Raw genomic sequence first — 27073 nt, 5'->3', positions numbered from 1 at the left:
GTGACCACTCCATGTAATGGGCGGGGTTCCTAGCACGTCCAGGGATGTTGGAAATCGGAGGCTACAGTTTTTTTCATGACTTGGCTGTCCCTGCTGCCTCAGATACAGACATTTTGTGGGGCAGGACCTCACGTGAAAGTTTGCAGCAAGTAATGCAGCATGAGAAGTTGTGTGAAACTGTTACTTTTAAGTTAGGCAGGGCTGGAACATCTGATAGCCCCAGGTTTAGGTACCAAAGACTTTCTTCTGGGACAGGCACTTGGCCATTAGCCCTGCCTTTTAAAGAGGATATAGTCAGTAGGGTCATGGTTCCTGGCTGGAGCAAAACTACCTTCTTGGTGAAGCTGTTGTTACTGCTCTGCTTTCCTACCCCTGCTCTTCTCTGGTTAGCTAAGGTTGCACTGCAGATGAAGTGCAGGAGAGAGAGCACCAGCATGCGAGTGTGATCGTCTGCCCCAGGTACTGGTGAGGCCTCTGCTATTCAGAACTGGTAAATGAGTTAACAGGAAGATGGATGACAAGGTGACAAATATTGGAAATAAAAAATCATTTGGGGTAATAAAAACAAAAGCTGACTGTGAAGAGTTACGCTGATAGTAGTGACCAGCTGGACAATAAATTAGCATCTGAAGTTCTGTGCATACAGGGAAAAACAAAACTGGTACCTCCATAATTGTAGGCTCCCAGCTAGTTAGTGCTATTCAGGTGAGAGGGCTTGGAGTCACTGCAGAGTTGCAGGAAAGCAGCAAACAGCACAGAACAGCCAAAACCAGGAGACCCTCCACAGCATCCTGTGACAATAATATTCATCAGAACTATGGCTTTCTGTACTTTGCGCTTTTTTTTTTTTTTTTGAGGACACTCAGAAGGTCCAGAAAAAGCGCTATAGTATGGAATTGGGATTGTGATAATCTAAAATTGTTCCTTTGGCTTTCATGGCCAGCCATGAGATGAGATGCCTTCTGCTGGATATGCAACTCCAGCACAGTTAAAAAGTTTGGGAAATAAAAATCTCAAGACTGAATTCACCACCAACCATATCGCTTTATTTAGCATTACTCTAACTTTGTGAATAACGAGCTAATGGAGGGCTGGTTTCCCAATGATGCTGATGTCCCTCCTTAAACCCTTTTTCCTACAACATTATTAAACAATCTTTGTGGATCCTACTCTACCCTTTTTCAGTATCTCCAGTTCCTTCTTTTAAAAAAATGTACCGTAAGGTCTTGCAAAACAACTTGGTGTTTATTATACTAAATGAAGTTATGCATAATATTGTAATAGACAACATATTCCTAAAATGATATAGAGCATCAGTGGCAGAAAAAGCATTTCGGATTAAACGTGCCTTTTAGAAGTTTCATAGTGAAGATGAAGGAAGATGATACGGTTTTTGATGTTCAGATCAAGGTGTATTTCAAATTACAAATTATGCATTTTCTGTATTCAAAAAATCCACAATGATCAAGTACAATGAGTCCACTTGAAGAGTCAACAAAACAATGCTATTTATTTGCCCAATTTTTATTCTCTTCTAAATCATAATTTAAACTCCACAACACTTTTCAATTAATTGAGCACAGGTTCCAAACAGTGCAGTTGGCCGGCAGTTAGTGTGCCTTTTCCCATAAGCTCCAAAGTAACAGCAGTGACAAATGATGCTTGCTGAGCAGAGTCAGACACATAGGGTATTTCCAGAACAATTACTCAAAAAGTGTACAGAATTTTTAGTTGGAAAAATGTATAATGCTGACAATGTCTTCATTAACGGATTTTAAATGCCTTTGGAGGAAAGATCTCATCATTAATTTAAGTAGTGTTCAAAGAGCAAAACAAAAAATATGTAAACGTAGCACAGACTCGAAACTTAACTCTGTTACACAATCTTTCCAAATGGCAGTTAAAGTTACACTGAACGAAGCATTAGTAATGCTGACAACGCTGTGTGATACATCTCCGGTTATTAAGCATATTTGTTACGTGAAGACTTCACCTTGGAAAACTAGTGAGGATTTCCCTTCTTTAGGGAAATAACTGTGTATGAAGTAGAGTTAAAAAAAGTTTTATGAACTGATAAATCAAAATCAAACACTAAGTATCAACTTTTATACTAAATTAAAATCATTATTAAATACAAAGCAAGTATAAATGTGTAAGAAAAATGGGAAACAAACACTATTGCATATTTATAAAAAAGTATCAGAAGCCACACTGTCTTGCAAGAAATTATATTTAGAAGGCTAAAATCATTTATATATATATATCAAATAAATCTATGAATATAACAAGAGATAGGAACAGTATATAAATATGGTATCTTTCAATATTTACATGTATATGGAAACTAGTCAAAGTGGTGCTATAAGAAGGAAATGTCTGTTATAAAAGTGAGATTACAAATTTTGCATACATCCATCTGCATTACACTATTAGTTTTAAACTTGCATCTTCCATAAACTAATTATTAACTTTAAAATTATCATTGCATAGAATTACTTGAAAAAATATTACCTAATTCTGCATTCCACCTCACAGTAAAAACTATCAGGATAATGATACAAAAATAGTAACTCGGAGAACAGTAGCCAGCTGTGCTGCCCTTCAAAGTCTAGTCTCTGACTTCTTGCTTTTAGGAACAAGAAAGACATTGCCATCTCTAGTTTGCTGCAGTGAATATTCACTAGGAGAGTAAGACTTTCCATCTTCATCACGTAGCATGCTGAAGACCTCCAGGTATAAGGTGGTCAGTTGCTTTTTCATTTGACGAAGGCTTTTGTCGTGCTCTCCTTTCTCCTTAAGCAATTTCTCTTTCTCGTCTTTTAGGTTACTCAAGTCTTGCTCCAGTTCCACTATATTTTCCAGTTTTCTTTTACGGCAATTTTGAGCAGCCACTTTGTTCTTGCCTCTCCTGCGTATATCTCGAATAAGCGCAAGCTGGGCTTCATTGAACTGCTCCTTAGACATCATTTCATTGAAGTCATCAACAGGGAGATTGATGATTTTTTCAACAGGAAAAGGGATCTGCAGAGCTTTTGCTCTTTGCTCATCTCTTGTGAGATGAGCTTCGAGGCGGCTCGAAGGTTTATCTTTTGTGAACGGAGCTTTGGGGTGGCCTGGACCGGCAGGGGGTTCTTTCTTTGGTGTATTTGTACACTGCAAACTAGGCGTTTGAGTGCTTGGCCCCACGGAAGAAAACACTTGATCCTGGAACTGCAAAGAGTACACGCTAGCGTTGCTCTGCGGCACGCTGCCAGGAGCGCTATCCATCTCTTCCATTTCAGAATCGCTACAACCAAGTGTCTTATCTCCATAGGCAGATGATTCAACAGAGTGTTCAGGCGACGCTACACTAGAATTTGCGTTCAATGAAATACCAGAGTCAGAATCATTACATTCTGGTACGGCTCCTGAGTGGTTGCCATTAAAAGCTTTACACAGTGAGAAATCAGAAAGATCAATAGGTTCACTTAGAATTTCTGCGAGCGATTGACTGATAGTGTTTGTCATTGCCGTGTCACCGTTCGCCTTTGTATCGATAAAGGTGGTGTAGAAATCCTCACAGAAATCAGAGTTTGAAGGGGACGTGTCATTTAAAGAGTTCACACTCAGCTGGCTGGTGTCTTCTGGTGGCAAAATGCTGGAAAAGGGGCCCTCAATACTATCCAGGAAATCTGGACCACAGTTAACAGCTTTTCGCATGATGGGTAATGACCTGTAGTAATTATAGCTGCTGTGCATCTCCGTTGGCTTGGTTTCAGGGCTTGTGATTGTGCTTACCTCAGCCAGGTTATCATTTTCAATGTTAAGACACTACATGGGAAATGCAAGAGAGAAGTTGAGCAACACGTCTCCAATCGACACAACCTTTTTCTATAACCCACAAACGTTAAATATTTTAGCAATCAACACGCATGTAAAATGGGTATTACAACATTGCTGATGACTACAACACACTTTTACTACAGAGAGGCAGTCTAGGAACTAGACTAGATACCTAAGCAAGAGCATGAAGCAACTTGTTCTGGACAAAGCTATTTAGATTAAGAGAGCAGAGCCTCTCAAACTCATCGCAAGATGCTGAAGAGACCCATTCCAATGCTATACGGAAGCTGCACGGAGCCCTCCTGCTCTGGTAAATTGCTACTGGGGATCCCTGGAGCTGCCAGGTCTGAACTTCTCACGAGCACCACTGCTAGGAATGGCATGAGTACAGTAAATGTAAAATTACTGAATGAGACTTAATGAGCATTACTAGCAAACAATTACTTTTAGCACTCTTAATTTCATGTTATGTGATAGATTTCTTTTCCTTAAAAAACAAGATTCTGTTAGGATTTACTGAATGAAGCAGCTGTTCAGTGCAGAGATATGTAATTCTCAGTGAAATAAAGAGTACTAACATGAAGCCTTGCAAACATTAACTCACCCCACATACTTTTAGTTAAGCTAGCTAACATCAGTGTGAGCATCGAAGACTATTACACTGATGGGCTTTCGTTGGCTACAAGACCAATGTTCTTTCCAACGGGGTGGCAGTTTCTTAACTGAAGCTGAAATAAGTGTGCCTGCTGTCCCCAAAGAATTAGGCAATTACCAAAATGATTCTGTTTCTCTTAAGAAGGGACCACACACTGATTATTTAACCAGAGATTGTTCAAGGCTTAAGCTAAGGTTTTAAATGCGAGAGCTCTTCTTTTTTTTTTTTTTTAATTCAAACATAATTTGTAAAAGCCAATGCCCTCAATTTAATTATCTTGCTTCTTTCAGACGGTTATTCAATTACTATTCAGAATTACTGCAATAGATATTTTTGGTTTGGTTTCTTAATGTATTTTCAGCACCACTGCTGCCTCTTCCACCGAGTATTAACTCTTGCGTTAACAGCATAAGTAGAGCAGCATCATGCTGAAGCATGATGATGTTCTACAGTCATATAATTGAAAATCAATTTAGTCAATTTTATAGTAAAAATCTAAGGAAAATATACATAGAAACATAAGGATAGGGGAAAAAAACCCTAGACGTCCTCTGTAATGCACAATTTAGAAATACAGAAAAGTGATTTTTTTTGTTCCTTTGAAATATTCAGTTCATGTATATTACATAATTAGTTCTTACTGAACATATATAAACAGTAGTTATATATCTACACCTGACTCTTCTATGTATCTAAATAGATGTTCTACTGTCATCTTTACAAAACCTTTTCCTTAGATAAAGGTTGAATGCAAAAGTAACCATAAATGATTCACACAATCAGACACTGCAAAAAACCCAATTACAATAACGCTTGTGGAAACAATTCCTGTTGTAGATCCGTAATTCAGAAGTGTCCATTTTTAAGCAGCTGAAATTTCAACCATGATCATGCTGTAACAAGTTGCATGCAGAGGCAAACGATGATTTGCTAAACATGGGGAAGTTCTGATTGGGAAGATATTAAAGCCTTCTGATAAACAACTAATTTCCTTCCTCCTACATGTTTTTCAATATATTATTTTTAAAAAGTTAAACCTTATATTGAGTTATAGACATCCTACAGGTGTAGAATCCAACATGATAGTCATAATCACCATCTGTTAAGATGCTATTGTACTGCATTCTCCGAAATACCATACTCTTCCAAAACATCATGCTATTTTTTTCAGGTGCTTATCATACTAAATCTTTACCTGTAACTCTGGAAGGGACAATAATTCTTCCCAAACTTGCTCTATGTTCTGCATATTCTCTGCATCAGTAAGTGGAACTAGAACAGGTGATTCAGGTGGCTGAGTTTGATCAGAGGAAATGAAGCCTGGGTTGCTATCGATCTGAGCAGGAACCAGTGACTGAAATGCAGCTGAAGAAGCCTGGAGTGTTTAAAAAACCAAAAAATTAAAAAAAAAAAAAACCAAACAACAACAACAAAAAAAAAACCCACCACATAAAAAACCCTACTCAAAAAAAACAACTTTGAATTTTCCAAAGCAAAAATCTGGTTTTTGTGTTCTACCATTTCTGCAGAACAAACAGACAGGTATTTCTTAAAAAAAGCATTTTTTGTAAACAAGGGGATAATATAAAAATGTTCCCATGAAAGGTGTTTTCATATTAAGAAAAGAAATGGGGGGGGGAGGGGGAAGGATCTAGAAACTGGCTGGTGAAGGGCTTATCCTTACACATCAAATAGTTTGGGTCAGCACACGGAAATAAAGCAACTCACATGCACTAACCCCAGAGCGCTGCACTAAGCTCACTGTAACAAACTGACGAAGTCCAGTACCGTTATTTGCAGTAACTGGAACGGTTGCCATCAGCTGGCGTTATACACCGAATCCTGGCTGCAGGATTCAGAATGCAGAAGGAACACAGGAGTACCACTCCACTCCCTCCGGACACAGCCCTAGTTCAAGCCTACTGCACTGCTTTATTCCAGCTGGAGTCAGCTTGAGGACAAAACTCAAATCATATCACAAATTAGTATTATGCTGAAGACAAATCTTAGTAAGAGAAGACATGAGACTGATCCCCTAGCAGACCACCCGTGAAACCACTGTATTGAGCATTTTTACCTCATTGCCGTCTATAAATGGGAATGCTTCTGCCAACAGCTGCATGCAGTCATCAAAGGACAAGGCCTCTGCTTCTGGTTTTGAAGTCTGTGTGGTCTAAATAGGAAAGTTATGAAAAAATGTTACTGCATCTTTGAATAACTGAAGAATCTTCCATTACAGCAATGAATGCAAATTCATTTTAGGTAACCACTAACATCATGTCTTCCTGTGAATGGAAAAAGGTTTAAACACACTCACAAACACATATTAAGAGTTTACCTGTGAAAAACTGATCGGTGGCTCAGTATTTTCTGAGTGAATGCGCTGAGCTGGCTGAACAGGAACAAATTCACCTGTCTCTTCGTCTAACTCCAGCTGAGCCAGCAAGGCTTTCTCCTGCTCTTTTTGGAGCTGCTCTTGTCTTTCCTTTTCAAGTTTCTTCTGTTTCTCGAGTTCATACTCCTTCCGTCGTTGACTAAAATCAAAAACTTCACGCCTTGCCCCAAGGTCTATATCTTGCCTCCAAAGGATGTCAATCAAGTTCATGTCCTGTAATAGAAAGGCTTTTTTTAAGCAAGCATCCCCCCCAGGAAAACTGGTTTAGAACAATAGCAAAGCTTTTAATTTCTGTATTAAACAGGTAGACTCATGTAACTGAGGCTTATTCTCTTAATCCTACAAAATCATCTAAATAAAATATGGCTCTACACGACCTTTCTGAAGTGTGTGAACTGATGGTTTGGTTGCTGTGGCCCGCACACAGGCTCACAGAAACTAAGCAATTTGTTACAATTGGTAAGGTAATACACGAACTATTCAGAGGATAAATATATTCTTCTTTCCTAAGTTAGCTCACAGAAAACATGAAGCTATAGAATGAATTACGTCACATTAAGAAAGAAATTTTTAGGAGAAAAGAACAGAAATTGAAAAGTTTGCCCATGTAAATTTTTTTCAGATGATCTTATAAAACCGTAAAAGCTGACTAAAAACATGACAGGGGCTGTCTGAAGTAACTATAATAGCCATACTGCAAAACGTATTTTTGAAAGATTTATGTTCCATCCTGGTATTAAGTATTAATCTTAAAGATCAGCAGAACAGGGCTTCAGAGTCAGAGGATAACCTGGTTTTAAAGTCACCAAGTGACATAACATCACTGCAGCACCAAACACAATTATTAAGCCTATTACTAAAAAACTGTAATTTAAGGCTTAATCTAAGTTGATGTTCTAAGTGCAGTTGGTTTGGAGCAGCCGAGTACAAGCTAGGGGTCAACAGGTCTCAAATATTGTTAATCAGTTGGCCTCTGGCTCATCACAGAGTCAATCATTATCAGAGAGCTAACAATGACCTAAATTTCTTGGAAATCAGCTACCCCTTGTGCCTGTTGTGTTTCAGAAGACAAATTAAACTCTGCTATTTAGGGAAAACCAACCGGTTAATATTATTTGATTTGGCCACAATTTCTTTTAATTTATTGCATAAGGGTTTTTTTTGGTGGGGGAAGGGGGCTAGTGGATTGTTTTGGTTTGGTTTTTTACTGTTCAAATATTCAATATTTTTAAGGGCTGAAGTCTGGACTATTTTCTTCTGTGAAGAAAACCTAACACTGAAAAATCATCAGTTTGGATGTCAGCTGATACAGAATTTTAATAGTTGGTAGGCACATTTGTCAGATGGGTAAATGCCAACAATTTCTAGCTGGTGCCTGGGAGTTTTGATTTTATGGCATGTTTCATTATTCTTAAAATTACCCTTTAGCAGCAGCACACAAAAATAACATTCAGTGTTGGGCATTCTCATCAGGCTAGCACACTACAAATAACATACCAAACACTACATTCCATTTAAACAGAACTTTATTGATTAAGTTAGTAGTTGTACACCCAAGATACATTTATTTTGCCTTCATATCAAATTAAAACATCCCCTTATCTCTAAAGACTATTTTCAAATAGAGAAGCAAAGTAACCCGAACGCCAAGTCATGTTGCCATTCAAAACAATCACTTCGGTACAAGAGTTATGGCAAAAAGCTTTAGGGCAAGTCCACGTTTGAACAAACTAATTCAGTATTCTCATTTCTTTGTTCAAAATTCTATACCGTTAGCACTCATATTTGCACATGGCATGAACTACGTCTACCAGTTACTAAAAAAATTACTCTTCTCCAAAATCAGGCAGTTACATAAAATATCTGTGTGTAACACAATGCAGGCATTCCCAAATCTAAGACATATTTAATATACCTTGCTGGGAGAGACCAAACTCAGCTTTAACAGCCAGCAATGAAGAAACTGAAATAATTACAGTGGCTGCCCAAGACAATGTTTGGTCTCTCCAGATTGGCAGGGTAAAACGAACTAATTAAGTTCTGCAGTAATTGGAGATATTGCAATATGGTATAGCTTCATTAAGGGCCAGTAGTTTACCAGCTGCTCACTGTCTCCTTCTGCAGCAGATTCAAAACTGTTTCCTAGTCTCAGAGCATTTGCAATATGTTCTGGATAAAACTGCAGGATCTGGATTTTAGGGCTCACTTCTGAATTATTCATTTACAAGGCACCATTAAAAATGTGACTCAAAGATTTTTTGTGTGTGTATAATGCACGAGGCTGTGAATTAACAGAGCTGTTTTCCTCCCTGAGTTGCAACAGACTACAGCACAAAAATAGCAGAATTGGTGCTCAGTTTCAGTTTAAATCACGAAAAACAAAAGTGATCAAAAAGAGAGGTACAGAAGGCATAACATGTTTTCCTTAAGAAGAAAAACCACGTAGTCTTAGTGCAAAAACTTAAGACACAGCTATTAAATCTTTCAGCCATACCACTGGCTAGATTCGTTATCAAAATAAGTAGCTTTGGGTGCTGGTGGGATGAGAGACCTCCAAAGACACCAGCTAGCCGAACAAAATGCTGTGGCTGTACACCAACACCTCTGTGTGCGTGCAGCAATCAATTCAGCAAGCAGGATTATTTTTTGAATGAATATGCTTGCATGGTTTTCAGGATCTTTAGGATCTTGGGCTGTTGTTTGAGAAATATGACAGCATTGATTGGCTCCTGCCACCATTTTTCAAGGGACCATATTTAGCCCAGTATCTTATCTCTGGCAAAGGGCTGAGCTTTGCTAAACGGTGTTGTGCTCTACCCTGTAGAGAGATGCTTGTCAGGAACACCTTTTTTTATTTTGTTTAGTTGTTGTGTTTGTGGCACTTAAAACTAAAAGGGTGTTGTTTTTTTCTTTTTAATTATCACCATGTAATTGGAAGAGAGCCCTCCTATTTTCAATTTGAAAAGTTCTATATAAATACAGCAATATTAGCCTTAACTTCGAATAACAATTCCAGTAATTACTCCTCATGTGAATGGGTTGCATGGAGGAAGTGTTCTTCTGTTCAATATGCTAATATGTAATATCATCAAACAGCACACTGATTTAAATATTAACCTGCCATTTAACACTTATCTGTAATTTCAGCCAATGCTTTTAGCAATACTGCCCTTTTAAAGAAAAAAAATTCTGAGCATTAGTCCAAAGCCTCAGGTCAAAGTTAACGGAATCAACATTGACCAGTGATTCACAAAGGAGTGAATCACAACCCCCAGCACGAGGTGATGGCAAAGAACTAAAAAAAAAAAAAAAAAATTGCAGTCTAAAGCAAATATTTTGCAATTTTGTTCCTTCAGCCTCCCCACAGCCTTCCTATTTAAATTATTTCTCTGCCTTGTTGAACACTATCACACACATACACAGAGGCATCCACAGGCAGGCACTCTATTTTAGGTTTATCACTGAAGCATTTTTCCCCTGCCACTGTGAAAGCATCACAAAAATAACTCTGTATTTGATGCCTGGAGTGTTTAACTAAAGCTATTAAAAGGTATTTTACTTCTTGCCTGTGCAACAGCTATCCTCTGATTTTTAGATGCCTCAACATGATGTGCTGGTCTTAGAAAGATTCATTTGGAGGGACGAGCAAGCACAGATTCGCATCCAAACTGGAGCATGTGCACTGAGAGTCCTGTGAAAGATTCATCTGACCCAGGGCTGGTTGCTGCCCTTCGGAGCCACGCTAACCACTTCCCTTAATATCAGACATATTTACTGTAAAGGCGCCAGCAGTCCCTCATGTGACGGAGTTCACAAGCACCCGTTTGTTCTTTCCTCCATTGTGCAACTTCTTGAATTGCATCAGAGGAAACGATGGTTTTGGCAGAGCCAAGAGGCAGCGCAGGAAGAGCCAGGCCTCCCCTGCAGGAGGAAGGACCTGTGCCCAGGAGGGACTGCAGCTGCAATCCCCCGTCTAGAGCTCAGCTCTTTCCCACCGAACACCAACGCCTATTTTGAGGGGAAATACATTACGGTATTTAACGTGTGTATTACCATTGTCCAACATTTCTAACTTCTGGGAAAGTAATATGGTTTTAATATTTTTTCCCAAGCAGACAAACAGTGATTTGATCTTGTTTATAATATTTTCTTCACAATTTTATAAACAGAGGAAGAACTTCCCTCAACAGAGGACAGGCTTTGCTTTCCCATGATCCATGTAAGCAGGAGGTGCCTTGTACTCATGGTTTGATTTTTTTGTTCATTTAGTGATATGCTCTTCCAACCACATTGATAGCTTAGTTTGGACATATAAAGGCACTTTTAATAAGATAAACATAAATGTTAAACAATTCACATTAAGCCACCATCTGGCCCCCAATGGAAATTTTCATGTTTTAGATTTACATATCAGCATTTGCCATCTGGGCAGAGTCTGTTATACATTTTATGAGAAAATCTCTGACTACATTGTAAAGTTTGACAATTAACTCTTATTGCTCCTAAGCAAACATATTTGCAGTAGGGTAAACAAAGGAAAGAGACCCTGTTTTCACGTTATTTTCATAGACTGACTTTTGTGCTTTAAACAAAATGTGAATCTTTCATTTCATCCTTGTTTGGTTTATCTGACTGGTTTTGTTTTTGTTTGGAGTAAGCCATTTACAGGTAGCATTGGTAAAGTGGAAATAACCAGCAGTCCAAGTGTCAGCAGAGAAACGATCTGCTATCTCAGACAGCGCTTTCAACCCATTATTAGCTATCCCCTTAATACAGAGCACATCATGGGTTTTGCGCATTTACTTCTTGAAGTCATGCCTTTTGCAACGTAAATTGGGATAACACTAGCAGAATCTCTCACCAGACAAGGATTTGTTTTTCTTTCCCATGATCCGTTAGCACCTAACTCCAAGAAGAGAGAAGATTTCACATGCCAGCATGAATAAATGAAAGAACAACAGAATCAATGGCTATTGCATCCAGCAAGGAGCTCAGACCAGGACCCCACAAGAAGCAGGAAAACACTCCTGTAGCTTACTCACAGAAAGAGAGATGGCAAAGTATCCTCCAATTCCTATTTGTTTTCCAGAAAGTGAAAGGAATAAATAAAAAGCACCTTACACCTTTGCTTTATTAAAAACCCAAGTGTGTAAAGTGAGGATCAAGGACCTGAAATACTCCAAGGCAAGAATGAAAGGGAGGGGATCAAGTAATAAAGCAAGTGCAAGAGAAGGAGCTGGAATCATCTTACCACTTAAGAAAAGCACAGGCTGTGGAAGCACAGCTGCATGTCTTCCCCTCATTATCCTCAGGAGGAACTCATTTTGTTCAGGTAGGTTTTACAAACGATTTATAAATCATTTGATGTTTTCAGATGATCTCTGAAATCACCATAACTAGTGGTTTCTTTTCTAAATCTTTTTCAAGGTAAATTACTTAAAGTACAGCTCAATTACAGAAAAATCCTGGACACAGAAGCCTCATGCTTCAGAGAAAGCATAGAAAGCAGATAAAGTTAGCCCAACACCATAACTTTTTAAAAACAATTGAGTTTTGAAAGCTGACCCATAATTTTCAATCCCTTACAACTGGAAACTGAAGAACAAAAGTTAACTCAAGAATGTGGAAGGGACAGTGAGGACATGAAAAACTTGAACGAGCAGCAGCCCTTATGAGAAGAATGGGGAAAAGGGAATGGCAGAAGCTATTTGCGCTGGAGGGCAGAGGGGTACAATAGCAATTTTAGATGTCTGGATTTAGGATTTGGAAATGTGACAGAACAGACAGCTGTCAAACAAAGCCACGTGACAGCAACCTGTGATTTGTGAATGCACAAGGTCAAATCGTTGACTGCCCTGTGGAGCTGCCTGCTGTCCCACATTCTTCAAGACCTTCCAGGCAATCTAGGAGGAAACAGGGTGCTTGCGTGGGTGTGAGGGGGTGTCTTTTTTTCCATCTTTCATACCTGTGCCACTTACTACTGGTGTGACTGGACTGACACTAAACCAGCCTGCTTCTGCTTCTTGATGCCCGTTTGCTCTTCCTGGCCCTTAAGAGTCTTTGGATGCCTGATACCTTGGTCAGCAAACTCTTTTTAAGCCCTGGCAGGCTCGGTTACCTGAAAAAGGACTCTAGAAGTGTTGGAAAGCCATAGCTTTAAAGAACTGATGTTGTAAGAGAATTTCCACTCCATGTCTATATAAATAAGCCTGTTGAAAAATGCTGACCATGTATCTTGGGACATTCTTCTGCCCCAACAGAGACATATGAGATAAGCTCAGTCCCTGAAATGTGTTTCTAGGCAAATCTCATTTTCTTACTGAAGAAACCTCTAGAATGCTTTGCCAGGCCAGGAACAGAAGTAGTCTTGGTATTTCATTAGCTAAAAGTGTTCAGCCTCTGTATTCTCCTAACATATCTCTCATATTTCAGACTGTACCTCCCACTGTATTCCAGCAGGCTCTCCTAATAAATGCCAAATTGTCAGGATCTCCTCTTATAAATTAGATTAGTTGAAAAACTCCTTGGCCGGATTGTCCAGCATTCTTAAGAAAGTTTCACTACAAGCCTTGTCTGGGCATTATTCTGACAAAGACGGGGAGAGGCTCTGGCTGGCTGGAAGGACAATCTTCCCCTACAAGTGCAATCCTGGACACTACCCACCCACCCTCCCAACACATACTCCAGAAATAACTCTTCTGAGGGGTGGATGATTTATGTATTTCACCTGAAGCGTCATCTTCCAGGAATGGTATCAACAAAGGCTATGACTGTAAGATCCGTACAGCTCCCAACATGATGGTTTTCCCATATCATACATCCTATAGCAAGCAAGCTTTCCGAACTGCCAGGGAAAACACACACCTCATATATTCTCCAGTAATAGTGAAAAGACAGGTTTCTTTAAGCCTGAAGAATGTAAAATGAGCAAGAATGTAACTGCAATAAAGAATAGCTGTTGTAGACTGTTTATGGTCATTAATGTATTAACTTCATTTCCACTCCAAAAGCTGCAAAATCCTAATGCTAACAGTAGAGCAAGACCACAGCAGGTAAAGAAAAACACCCTCATCAGAAAGACAGCAAAGAAAAGGAGGGACACAAAGAACAGTTCACTTCTTCACTTTGACAACAGTTTTCTCTTTTTCTGCAAAATCAATCAATCCCTACCTCCCTGCCACTCCTTAAAACACTGAACGTGTGTGAGAGCCTCACAGCACTCCCTTCCAGCCTGGGGCACAGCAGCAGGAGCGACATTCTCCTCTCCGGCTCATTAATCTCTGGAGTCAGAAATACATACATATACCCTTTTACCACCACATTCTGTCTGCCTTGAGGTGACCATTTCTGGTACAACAGATCAGAGGATTCTTGCTCAGTGCTGCAGATCTTTTCACAGAAGATTATTTCGTGCTCTCAGACGCTCCAGAAGTAGCTGTGTTTTTCTAAATTGTTTAATCAATATGTATTTTAGAAGGTAGCTTTAAAATAATAGAGTTTAATATAGAGTATGCGGTTTCCAGGGGCTGAATGGTCCAAGACTGATCTTGCCTCACCATCTTTAAAAAAAAAAACGGGGGGGAAAAAAAAGCCAAAACATGTTTCATTTGCATGGCTTACAGAAAGTCTTAAGTCTGACATTGGTACTTATTTTCTTTGTACAATATCTGATTTTTCAAAAGTTATTCTCTAGTATTCGTGGCCAAATCTGTCATGCATTGTATCTGCTCTAAATTCCCCTATTTCTGCCTTAGGCTAAGGGAAAAGACAGAGTGAAGTCTAATGTTGTGAGCTGATGACTATGAACTTTTCTTGAATAAATTTAACTATGCCCATATTTACAAGCGCTACCCTGGCTGCTAAGAAAAAGCCAAAAATGGTCATGGGTGTCATCCCACTTCTTCAAACTTAGTCCTAAATCTCTTCACATCCCAGAGTGCTTTCTGGAACATCAGTATCTAAAGCAATGAATCTTACATGTTTTCAGAGCTTTGCTGTTTCAGTTAGATGGGTTCCATTCTTCCATTTTAGGTCTTAATTATATTGTGTTAATCTAAATGTCACTTTTCCACAGTATATTTGGCTGGTATAAGTGTGTTGTGGTTCCTTCTACTCAAATTCTGAATCCCTCTTAACAGAGCCATTTACTTGCTGCTACTTTACTCTATCTTGCATCAGCAGCATTACAAAATGATTAAGTCAATAAGCACACAAAGTTAATATGTATTCGAGTTACAATCTATTACACAAGTCGCATAATGAAATTGGGAGGCTGGCAAAAGTATGGGATTGGTTTATAAAAGAGTGGGTTAGGCTGTCTGTTTTTACATGCTTGACACATCAACAAAACTCTGCTGTGTTGCCCCAGCAAGTAAACTGAGTGATTCTGTTGTGGCTGACTTTCTAGCTGTTGTCTAATCACCATGTACTGCACCACATAACTCCATTTTGAAAGGTATTCAAATAGCAGCCATCTCAGACAGAAGTCTACTTCATTTCAGGAAAAGCTGATCTTAATGGCTTTGTGTTTGGGTTGTTTTCCTCCCAAGTCAAAACTGCATCATAAAAAAACCTGGCATTTACTGAATTTTGTTATTTATATAACCAAAAAATCCTTACCCTAGATGTAAACAAATAATATAAAACACACACATCATCTGAAAATACTGCTGATCTTTTAACCATAGGAATACAAAAGCCTTTGTGTCCCAATTCATTTTTTATATTGAACCTACAGTACTTGAAAAACAATTACCTGTTAAATTATTATCTTCAAGCTCTCCTGCTGTACCCAGCCAGGCATGTACTGTGTGCGGACATTGCCACAGGCTACTCATTAGTTCATCTACAAGAGGATTTGTTTGTAATAATGGCTCAGTCATCTGGGAAACACGATCCACTCAAATTATAGCACACTCTTACGTCCAATGAAACAAATCAGGAACCAAGAAGAGATGAACATAGAAACAGAGAAAAGAACCTAACAAAACTGCAAATAACATTTATTAGGTTGTATTAACCTTGAGTTATAACCTATTAGCCACTATTTTGATTTCATCAGGAATACACACTTTTTGGAAAAGCATGTTTCAAACCAAACATGAAAACAGTGCGTTTATTTGCGAGTCAAAATATTCTCTGGGATTATTTAGAATCTTTCTTGTACCACATTTTCATTGCACTGGGATCTTCCTGTAAAGCCCCCATTTATAGCTGTCATTTTCCTGATGGCTGGGCAAGTTAGGGGGACAGGCACCAGATGGGTCATTACAGCTGCACTACAGCCTGGATGTGGAAACGGCATGCTCTAATATTACGAGAAGCATGTCTCACCAAGTTTCACTTCACTGATCTCACAAGCAACTTTGTTGTTGTTTGTGGGCCAAACTACAATTGCAAGTAACAATATCTGTTTGGGTTAGAAAGCAATGAGGTTCACTAACTGCACTGCCAGCACACATCCATCAGCCCTCCTTCAGTAACACAGATGTCTACTCCATAAGGCTGCATCAAGGAAATTCTTCTACGCTTCCAAGCTGAGCTGACAAAGAAAGAGTAAGGACGCTTTCAAACTCAGAGAACGTGCCACACAAACACCTCATCAGCCTGGAAGTACCGTCTTAAGACTGAAAGCTTAAGAATACAGTTACATTGCAGGGAATACAGCTTGCTCCAGAGGTGGTCAGCTGTGATGTGTTCTGTATGTGTCAGTCCACATCTGGCAGAGTATGTAGGTGCCCACCTCCCACTGCAGTCTGTGGGGTACAGGTGTTAAATCCCTTTGTGGATCAGAGTCTTGCAATTACTGTGCACTTTTCACATACATAATTTATATCGATAATGCTGGGAATTCAGTGTCAGTGCACAGTTTTGAATAAATACGCAGGGTCAAATTTTTTTTGAATGTTCAACTTCAAATGCACTTGGAAAGGTTATTTAGTTTCTACAAGGGGAAAGAAAAAAAAACAGAAAAAAGGCCAAAAATACATTGCTATTCAACTGCTCACCACTGGATAGTACAGGATTGTAACAGATTTGAGGCAGAGAGGCCCAGTGTGGCAAATTTTTGCTGTGGTGACACCATCTTTCCAAAGAAGTAATTCATGGTTAAATGGTTTATTTGACACCACGCACAGCCTTCATTAGTGACATACTACAGAAAAGTTTCAGTAAATAACAATACCATTCAACTGTGCACTGATGACCAAAAATGCTCTCCCTAAATTTACATGAAACATCATAGAAATCGTTATTTAATTTGCATGAAAGGAGTTTGTATAGCTTTTCCCCTTCCTCCAGCCACACCAAGATACACGATGAGAGCTGTTTTTCCATAGAATGAGGCAAGGATAGATTTTACTCATTTTCTTAAGCACTTGTAATTCACATATTTCTCAGCAAAAAGCAATCTCTAAAAGCCATCAACCCCCACAAAGGTTTCAGGAAGCTCTTCCACTTGAAGGTCCTGCAAAGTTAAACAACTAAACCAGAAAGCTCAAGAAGGGCCAACATGTCAGGCATCCACATGTCAATTTATAATTTTTGTACATAATGATAGCTTTTGCTTAAAAGAGGTAAACCCACTGAGGAACTGAACAACACTGTGCACAAAACTAAAGCTTTGTTTCTGTGTGGTGCAATCCAGCCCTCACTTTTTAAAGTCCTGCGTAGCACTCAATTTATAACTTCTGAAAGCAATCCAAGGCATGAACCAGAGTAGGTAAATGACTTTATACCTCTTACCAAATTTATATAAAAGCAGTAATTCTTGATATCCTGAAAAGGGCAACAAATGCTGCAAAACTCAGCCATCAGTAGTTGTGTCCTTCTGTCCAAATCAAGAGCCTCTACCGCCCATCACTTTCCTTGGGGCTTCCATGTCTGTCCCCCTGGAGTACACAGGAGGCTCACAGCCTGTACAGCTGATTATCACAGGGATACCTCTTTCAGCCTTCTGATTAAGTGGGTAGATGTACCTAAGAAATCAAGGTAGAAGCCAATCCCTGACATGTGTCACCTCACACACCCTACCAGCACCTACGATGGCCAAAACAAGACTGTTTGCCACAAACAATAAACATGTCAATATACCTCTTCCATCCATAAGCAGCAAACATACTCCAGGCATGTTACTATGGTTAACAAACATTAAATATTGGAGGGGGAGGCTATCCAGTTTGCAAGTATATTACAGTACAGTTATTTAGCAGACTGTTTCTAAAATCAGGATTTACAGCTGATTTTTCTAGTAGAAGACATTACAGAAGATCTGACCGCTTTCCAGATGTAACTAGAATCAATTTATTGAGCAAAAAGGTTAAGATGATCACTTGTAAAATAAGAAAATATGGAATGCAAAGAAAATGTCAGGTTTGGATCTTAAACAGTTTTCTGCCTTTGACCAAAACACTTTACTTATGTAAAGTAAATGTCTCAGTAAATACTTGGGAAAAAAAAATCAGATTATAGCAAATTATCAGTAAAAATCACAAGATTCTAAGATTTCTCTATAGCATAGTTAATTCAGACAGATAGAGATCTTGTTAGGGTAAATTACTACTCACAGAGTCAGCTATGAACGGTTAATTGTCATTACTACTTGCATTTTATAAGACCTTGTTCATCGTCTCTGCCACATACACACACAATTTATCAAAAACTCTCATCCCGAGCTTCATTTTGAATTTAAAATAATTCTATGGCTCTGACCTTAGTAACAGAGTTTTTCAGAATAATTTAAAGCACTCCATTAACAGTTTCATCATTTAAGTGGCTTCCATTCTTCATTTTGCCAGCAAAAAGAAACTTTGAGAGACAAGAGATGTCTAGAGGTGTTCGCACTGGTTATCAGCTGAGCAAGGATTCTCGAGAGTGGTAGGTGCAGACTAGATTCCTGAAGTGGCAGATGATAAAAGATCACAAATCAAGCTGGAAAACATTCCACAGAACTACAACATTCCACTGAGTCACAACAATTTATACTAGTTGAAGAATTGACCTGATAATATTCTAGTTCAAATACTAAAACCAAATTAGAAAGCACAGTATCAGAAGTCACTGTGCTGTAATTCACTCTGTTACGGCATACACAGCTATGAGGCACCTAAACATGATGTGCATTTCCATAGCCAAAGAATTCAATTTAAATAATTTGGAAGACCAGCTGTCAGAAGTTATGACTTAGTTTCAAATATAATTTCTGTTTTTTCATATTATGCTATTTTAATAGTACAATTTTTGTTACTGAAGTACTTCCATTTTCATCCTTAGGTATCTTAAATCCTACTTGTTTCAAAAGTTTACTCAGGTCTGTTTGATTTATTTTACAAATATCAGTGGTACAATCTTGCAGAAATTCCTCAGCTGACAGATCTGCTCAAGAACCATCTACAGCAGAAACAAATGCAAATACAATTTAATGTTATAAAATAGAAAATATGTCCATGCATCTCATGTCAATTCACAGAAGATCGCACCAGGGTCTACAGTACGCTTGTTCCAAGGACACTTAATGACTATATTATCTGCACCAGTGCATATGTATCAGTCACTACTTCTGTGATACTGGTGAAGACAAGCATTAGTGTAACAAGCTGGGGTGGAATACTCCCATTGACACACCTCAGATGACCTCTGCCGCTAAAGTCTCCATGTCCTCCTTCCAGCTATGAAGCTTCTGAAAAACTGTTACCCATCCGAGCTGAGCTGCACCAACCTTCAGAGCCGCCCACCCACCCCTGCCACCCTCTTTTGGCCATCATTTTATTACCCAGCTGACTGCGGAACATGTCATCTGGTCACATAACTGCACGCAATCTAACTGGAAATACCCTGTTTTAGGACAAAATTCAGCCTTCTTACCCAACAGCACATAACTCAAGCAAACAGTTCCTGAAGACAGAAAGAAGAAATGACTGAGCATCCAGGCGGCACAAAACACAAATGCCAGCTGCGGAGAAGACAGAAAGGCTGACCACCTTACATGGGAGCAGGCAGCATTCAGAGTGGCAGACCTGCATCGACCACGTGCTGCCTGGGAATTCTGAATGGGGGTCTTCCAACAGCCCAAGCAGCACAGGAGTTGCTCTAATTATAGCAATAAGTAGGGAGGTACTAATTTTACCACAAGGGTTCAAACAAACAAAACCCCCCCAGGATCTTTCCATCATAGCTCTTTATGGCTAAATGGCAGCGATGATCTGAGCAGGAAGCAAATCAAAGTCACAGCAGCTTTTTGCATAACTCAGCTGTAGAAAAGTCACTGCTTCAACATTTAGTGGGCATTAATTTCACACACAGCAAATAGGCACACCCTTAATCATAAAACAAACCTCTTCATAAAGGCAGGCTATCAACCACGCTCCTTCTGAGTCAATTTCTCAAGTATACAAACTTTGTTTTGCAAGCAGTCTCCAGGAGTGGATTTTTTTTTATACTTGCAAGAGACAGCATGTAAAACCAATACAGCAATAAAACTTTGAAACTGCAAGATAGAGGTGGGGGCAAGAAGGGAAAAGTTGATATCTTTATGTTTCATAGTCACACAGAAGATACTTCCTTAAAAGGTTTGAAAGAGATGTTTTCAAACTGGTCTTACATAACTTGTTGCTGCAATATCAAACTTAAAGGAACTTTCTTTTCCTTTCTCTTCTCTTTTTTAATTGCATTGCTCATAGTAATACTGCAGAGGTTGGACTAAAAGTCTTAAGACTCTGCAAGACAAGTACAAAGTTGGGTGGTCTCAACTCCCTCAGTACTGCAATAGCATCAATAACAAAGACATACTTCTTGAAATGTTTAGTTTAACTGTAAAGATAGGAAACATTAATAGTCATTTACAGCACCTTCAAAATAACTTAGCTAAAAATAAGCACTATTTTATATTCCTTCTTCCCAGTATAAAAACTGCAGCTAATCAGGCCAAAATCAGAAATCTAAACTGACATAATAAAAAACTTCAACCAGATCTGTAGTATATAAATTGCACCCACGTAAGTATTATTTCTAAGCTATACCCATTCTACTACAGCCTTGCCAATTAGTACTTGTGCTAGGGATTATTAATATACCACTGAGCAGCAGTTATACTCCGCTGGTAAAACAATGCTAACTTAACTTTGAGTTAACAACACTCTTATTAAGTCCTATTAGCTTTCCAACCTCTCTGTGATCAACATATCAAACCACTTTAATATCTACTTTAAAAGAATTAATTTAAGTAGAAATTAAGAGCCAAACACAAAGCCCATGTATCAACATAGAACATTCAAAAATCAATGTGTCAGTTAAAGAAAATCAAGCAAATATTTCACCAAGAATTCAAAATGGCTAAAGACAGAAAACAGAAGATGCTTCATAAGATGAAGACAAATCCTCTTCTGCAAATCAGTCAATTAAACATTTTTATCCTTACTTGATGTTGTTACAGACTGCTTGGTTATCCAAATTAATATTTAATTTAAATGTATGGTTCTGAGAGACTTTGCTTCTATTTGAAACAGGCACTGTTGGACTATGCATGTCAAGGTAAAACTAAACTAACATTAAAACAAGATACTCTGCGGGGGATGTATTTTTTTATTTCCTTATTTTAAACAGTAGTAAAGAAAAATTAAGAAATATATATCTCAAAATCACTGAAACAAAGAAATCCTGAGACAGAGCTTGCTTCAGTACTGTGCTGCACAGAGTAGTAATACTGTTCTTATACTTCAGAAAAACTTAAGCATGATACGATCAATTAACTTCTTGCTACTGCCAATTAATACATGACTGTCACTAGCTTTGCTTTTCCTGTACAGAAAGCAGTTACTGGGTAGGAAAGATAAAAGTACATAATGCCTGTCTTCACCTGAAACGTATTTGCCACTACCCATTTCAGATAAGCCTTCCACAGTTTAAAGCAGTTTTATAAACCACAGATAGCATTGCTGGCTTAATTTCTTACTGGCTGGTTTAATTGTTTACCTTAATAAAACAAATATGCCATAAAAGTATTACTGTTGAGCAATCCTGAGCAGGATTTCAGTTCACTGTATATCAGTCATCTTTGGATAACACGAATTCAAAGTCATGACTTCCAGCTCCTCCTACCTGACTTTTCATCGGTCTACATAGAAAGACTTGCATAGGTAGCAGACCAAGTGTTTCCAAAAGCAGTTAAACTAGATTATTACCAAAAAAGAACTAATCTGGCCAACGCATTGTATTCTTTACCCTTCAGCTAAAGCTGTATTCTGTGGCACAAAGTCCAACTTTGGTATAATACACTGTATCAGAAAACTGAACAGACTTCAAACCCTTTCAAGTTCTCTAGGAATGTGCTATATTAAAATAATAGGTTACTTAGGGTTGGAATGAGATGGAGGCCAAAACAAACTTTAACTAGGTGATTAACCTGGAGACTTTGGAGGACTTTTTGCTGGCTGCAACTCAAGCACAGCAGCAGGGGATTAATATTTAATTCACGCCAACAGGTTACTGCCTGGACTTGTACTGCACTAGCCTCAGCCAACACAATCATTGCAAATACATCACACTTTCACAAATTGGCCTAATTTTAGTGAATGGTTTAGTCATTTTAAAGCTTATCTTTATAATTTCAAAGGGGAAAAAAAGAGGAAAGAAGTAGTGTTCTAGATACAAAAATCAACCAAATTCCTTCTTACCAATGAAGCACACATCCAGTGTTACAGGCATGGGCACACTTGGCATCATTTACTGTCATCATCTGAACTTTCTCTATCTTGTCCTTCTCCCCTAAGCTCACCTTTTTCTGGACCTGCAATTGACTCTTTTTCACTCTCCTTTAAAAGTCTAATACATTCCAAAAATTTTCAGTGACAAACTCTGACAGCTTTTGCTGTTTTCGGGTTTGTTGGTTCTATTCAAGGACCAACTATAACAACATTTTACAACCATATAGGAAAAGTTATAGTAAAGAATAGTATGAATTGATTTTACTGAGAACGTAAATGAACAAGTATTTCACTTGGCTCCTTCTACTTCTAGTGTTCCTCAACATCACCTCACAAAGCCCAGCATATTCCACAAAGGTATCTGAGATTCCTTTAACAAAATAAGTATGTTCAATATGCTATTGCTACATTCACTTCAGTCAGGATCACAAAAGTAGCAATACCTATCAAACAGGTATTTTTCTACTTTGCAAATTTAAGACATGGAACCTGAGGAAGAGAAATCAAAAGGGTATTCAGGCGCAACAATAGATACAATAATCTGACATTTTTAACAATATCTTTGTCCTTCAGGATTATACATAACCTGCTGCATTCTTATTCAGGATAAGTATTATACCGTCTCTATTTTTTCAATAAAAAGAAAAAAAAAAGGGACAGAGGGCCAAAATTTATTCTTGCCCATGCAGATTAGTGGGAAGTGTACACAAACCTTCCTAACCACCCACACAGTGCTATAAAAATGTCTCAAGTTCTTTAAAGTACAGGAGATCATCCAGCTGCCCTCTGCTTACACTGAATGTTCTTTTTTGTTCCAGTTTGGTCTCTTTCAAACATTTCCCAACAAACTTTCAAAGCCAAACTCTTCTCCAACTTTGAGTGCTAACCACAAACTTCTTCAAGCTAGATTTTCAGAGGCAATTAACTTCTTGCACTTCCATCAATTTCCAATACAATCGTAAATTCTTAGCACATTTTAAACACAAACTACAAAACAGTGTTCATATGATGGATATTTACTACAATAATATCCAATTAGCTGTTCTCCTGAAGGGATTGACACGGTCAGCTCCTATTAGTCTACATTCATTTCAGCCAAACATACTACATTGCATTACATCTACCACTGGCTTAACGGAAAGACATTCTTTTCTGAGTTTTGAAGGAAAGAAAGCTCTATCAGTGCAGCTTGATATCAAGGCAAGCACAGAAGAACTGAGAGGGTCACAATAAACGCATTTTTACTTAAGATGGAGCTTGTGATACTCTCTCATCTACTTCCTCCAAACTCATCCATAATTTTAGTAGATAACATTATATTCAGAAATATGGATGTTTTCTTATATTGAAATTTATCTACATACATAGATAGATAAACAGATATTTCTACAGATATCTTGATCAGATATTCCTATTCAGCAGGGTTATTAAACCTCATTATCAAGAAACAAACCAGAAAAACAACCAACCCAAAAACCAAAGACTTGTTGCCAGGCCTGAGTGCTGTGCTTGTTTGTCTTTGCCTGCAGAATCTACCTCATGTGGAAATGATAGGCCATTAGGGAATAAAAAATAAACCCATTCACTTCACAATTTAATGCAGCATGTAATAAAAAAAAAGTATGTGTAATTCCTCGTTAAAGCCCTTTAGACCGAAGAGATCACACTAATTGAGCTGGAGACTCTTCAGGGCAGTTCTCTAGGTAGAAAAACTCTGACAGACACACTTACACAGGCACTCAATTATTTGCCTACTTGGTTTTGCCAGTTGTTACAGTTGGTCTTCACCCTAAGCGTGCAACCCACAGCTTCATTCTTTGTGTTGGAAAGTGAATTCTTTTTCCTCTCTTGTTGTGAGGCTCAAAATTTAGTAACTGATGAGCTTGTTGAGCTGTTTTACAAGGTTACAAGCAACCATTTCAATAACTTCAAATTTACTGAAGAGAACAGCTACTAAGAGAATATCATGCTTTCGCAAGTGTCATTTGAAACATCATGACACTTGTTCCGTTGCATTCTTTTTTCTTAGATGTTTTGATGTGTGTGTTGTTAGTATGTAATAGGCAACATCCCATTTCACCTCTGCATACAGAGGTGCATCCTATTTCCAGGCAGAGAGGCACAACAAAGGAATACTTTTTTCAAGAATATTGCAGGCAATAGCACTGCTAACTCCCACAGAAGTACGTTGCAGAAAGTAGTGATTTTACATTCTGGTTAAGGAGCTAGATCAATCCCAGTCCGTCACGTTCACCTTTACTGCTATGACAATTGCTACCAGGCACATAAAAGACTAAGAGCTTGTACTGTATTTGCACAAGCGCACACCCTTCCCATCTGCTGGTTTGCAAAATCTGAGAGGCTACATAAGACTGTGTTCCCTGTGCCTCATTTTGAGTGAACATTTTATTGGAAAGGGTATTTGAATTTTCTATTTAATAAATACATTTAAAACTATATGTCAAAGATGGTAATCATTCACTATCTAAAAAATGCAGTGCCTTTTCAGGCTAGGTCCACAAGAGAAGAAACCAGCAGCTGTTGAGCTCAGATAGGAAAATTGCAACAGGTGGCTTGGTAGAAAGGGTTTGACAAAGTATGCAAAACAAGTAACAAAAGCTACGTTTGCTGGCAGAGAAGTTACAGCGGATTTGGCAAGAACGTACAAAAGCAGGTACATAGGAATCAGTCTGTCAAGATTCTCTCAGAAATGAGAGCAAAAATGCCATAGCTGGATACTACAGGCAAAAAGAAATCCACAGGGTGTTTACGTAGCACAGGCCAAGAGCCTGATTTTTGTTGCAGCATTTTCCAAGAAACCGAGGAGGCAAGGTGGAGGTCACGGCCGCGCTACCCGAGGCTAGAAAAACAGATGGGCTAGGCAGTGGCCTAAGACAGAAAAGCAACAGCATTCAATGAACAGAAAAATGTATATCCAACGCTGCTAAAGACATGTTACCTGTAGGAAGTACCCACTTATATATCCTAAAGGATGGACAGACAACGTTAAAAGAAACTCTATTGCGTAGCATATATTGTAGTGACATACACCGAAAGAGCCTCAAGACTTGAGTCTTAAATTTGTAGTATTAGAAGAATGAAAAACAGCTCGAGATTGTTTCAACTGTTACTTCTTTAAACCTAATACTTAGTTGATAAGGGTATGTTTCCCATTTAAAAGCCCAAGAAAAACATGTAATGATTATATAAATTTAAAATGGAGTTCAACTATGTTTTCAGTTATTCACCCCACTCTTGTGCAACTAGTTTGCAACACAGAACTTCCCCAGGCTTTTAGAGAAGAGGTTTCATAGCACAAGAGTACAAAACACAAATACATCCAAATACCCCTAAGCCTCCAAGAGATTTGCCTTGGAGGAGACCACCAAGGCTTAATCTCCTCCTGTGTCAAAACCCCAGAGAAGCACTCTGGCTCAAACCCCTCGAGAGGCGTTTCCAGCAGGCAAGGGTGCAAGGAGAGCACCCCGCTCACAGCCCCTCACCCGCGGCCCAGGCCGAGGCCAGGGTCAGCCCGGTTCAGGCTCCTCAGGCTGCGTGTGAGAGGCTGAAGCAGACCCAACGCCGCCCCAGGGACGTGCATGATTGTGCAACAGCTCCCGCTGGCCCGGCTCGGGCGGCACGCTAGCGGGGACGGGGCAACTGCGACGGGCAGCCGCGCTACAACAGAAGGAAACCTGCGGTAACTCACCCGAGTAAGGAGCGAGAGGCGCGCGGGCACGCCGAGGGCAGCGGCGCGAGGCTGCGCCTGGCGCGGGCAGCCCCTCCGGCGGCGGCCGGCGCCTCCCCAGCCGCTCCCTCAGGGGCCGGCTCCGGCCCTCTCGCCCTCCCCGGCTTCCTCCGAGCTCCTGCCCCCGCCCGAGGCTGCCCGCAGCGGGCAGCTGCCGCGGAGGCGGCTCCTGGAGGCCTTGAGTGACCTTTCCGCGACCGGCGCGGGCGGGAAGAGACCCGGCCCGGCCCCCCCCCCACCCCGGCAGAGCGGGGCGGGGGGGGGGGGGGGGCTGCGGAGGCCTCCGCGGCCCCGCCCCGCCCCCGCCGTGACTCAGCGCGTTCGCAGGGGCGGGGCGGTGCCACGTGCTCCGCCGGCCTCGTGACCGCCCGCCCCGCCCCTCGCCCGGAGACCCGGCCGGGCCGGGCCGGGCCCTGCGGGGGGAGGCGGGGGCTGCCGGCGCCCGCGCCCCCGCCCCTGCCCGCGCCCGCCGGCCGCGCTCTCACCTGGGCGGCGGGGGGCAGCTCGATCTCCATCGCGCGGGGCCGGGCGGGGCACGGGGAGGCCGGTACGGCGCGGCGGCGGCTGGCCCGGCACCGCCTGCCCGCTCGCTCCGCCGCTGTTTGGGGACGGAGGCGGCCCGGGCCGGGCCGGGCCAGCGGCCGCCCCCGCGCTCCGCCCCGCCGCCGCCCAGCCACTCAGCGGCTGCGGGAGCCCGCGGAGGCGGCCCCTTTCCCGGCAGCGGCGGCGGCCGTGCCGGGAACCTCGCCCGCCCT

At 40.2% G+C, this 27073-nt stretch overlaps 1 protein-coding gene across 3 annotated transcripts; it reads right to left on the bottom strand.

The window, feature by feature from the left end:
• Nucleotides 1-1019: 1019 nt before the first annotated feature.
• Nucleotides 1020-26884, bottom strand: NFE2L2 (NFE2 like bZIP transcription factor 2). Of its 3 annotated transcripts, none has more exons than XM_050899565.1 (5): nt 26804-26884; nt 6816-7085; nt 6555-6650; nt 5673-5852; nt 1020-3810 (listed from the first exon to the last, which is right to left on the bottom strand). In XM_050899565.1, exons 1-5 carry the CDS (start codon nt 26831-26833, stop codon nt 2602-2604), a joined length of 1785 nt encoding a protein of 594 aa, XP_050755522.1. In that variant the 5' UTR covers nt 26834-26884; the 3' UTR covers nt 1020-2601. The 3 variants fall into 3 exon arrangements, with proteins under 3 accessions (XP_050755522.1, XP_050755523.1, XP_050755524.1); XM_050899566.1 differs by lacking the exon at nt 26804-26884 and adding an exon at nt 26280-26362; XM_050899567.1 differs by lacking the exon at nt 26804-26884 and having other exon boundaries at nt 6555-6641; nt 7038-7082.
• Between the last annotated feature and the right edge of the window lie 189 nt (nt 26885-27073).

The sequence above is a fragment of the Gymnogyps californianus genome, chromosome 7, assembly GCF_018139145.2.
Source record: "Gymnogyps californianus isolate 813 chromosome 7, ASM1813914v2, whole genome shotgun sequence".
Classification (NCBI taxonomy): Eukaryota; Metazoa; Chordata; class Aves; order Accipitriformes; family Cathartidae; genus Gymnogyps; species Gymnogyps californianus.
Note: the sequence above shows the minus strand (reverse complement) of the source record. Positions and strands in the feature narration are given on the sequence as shown.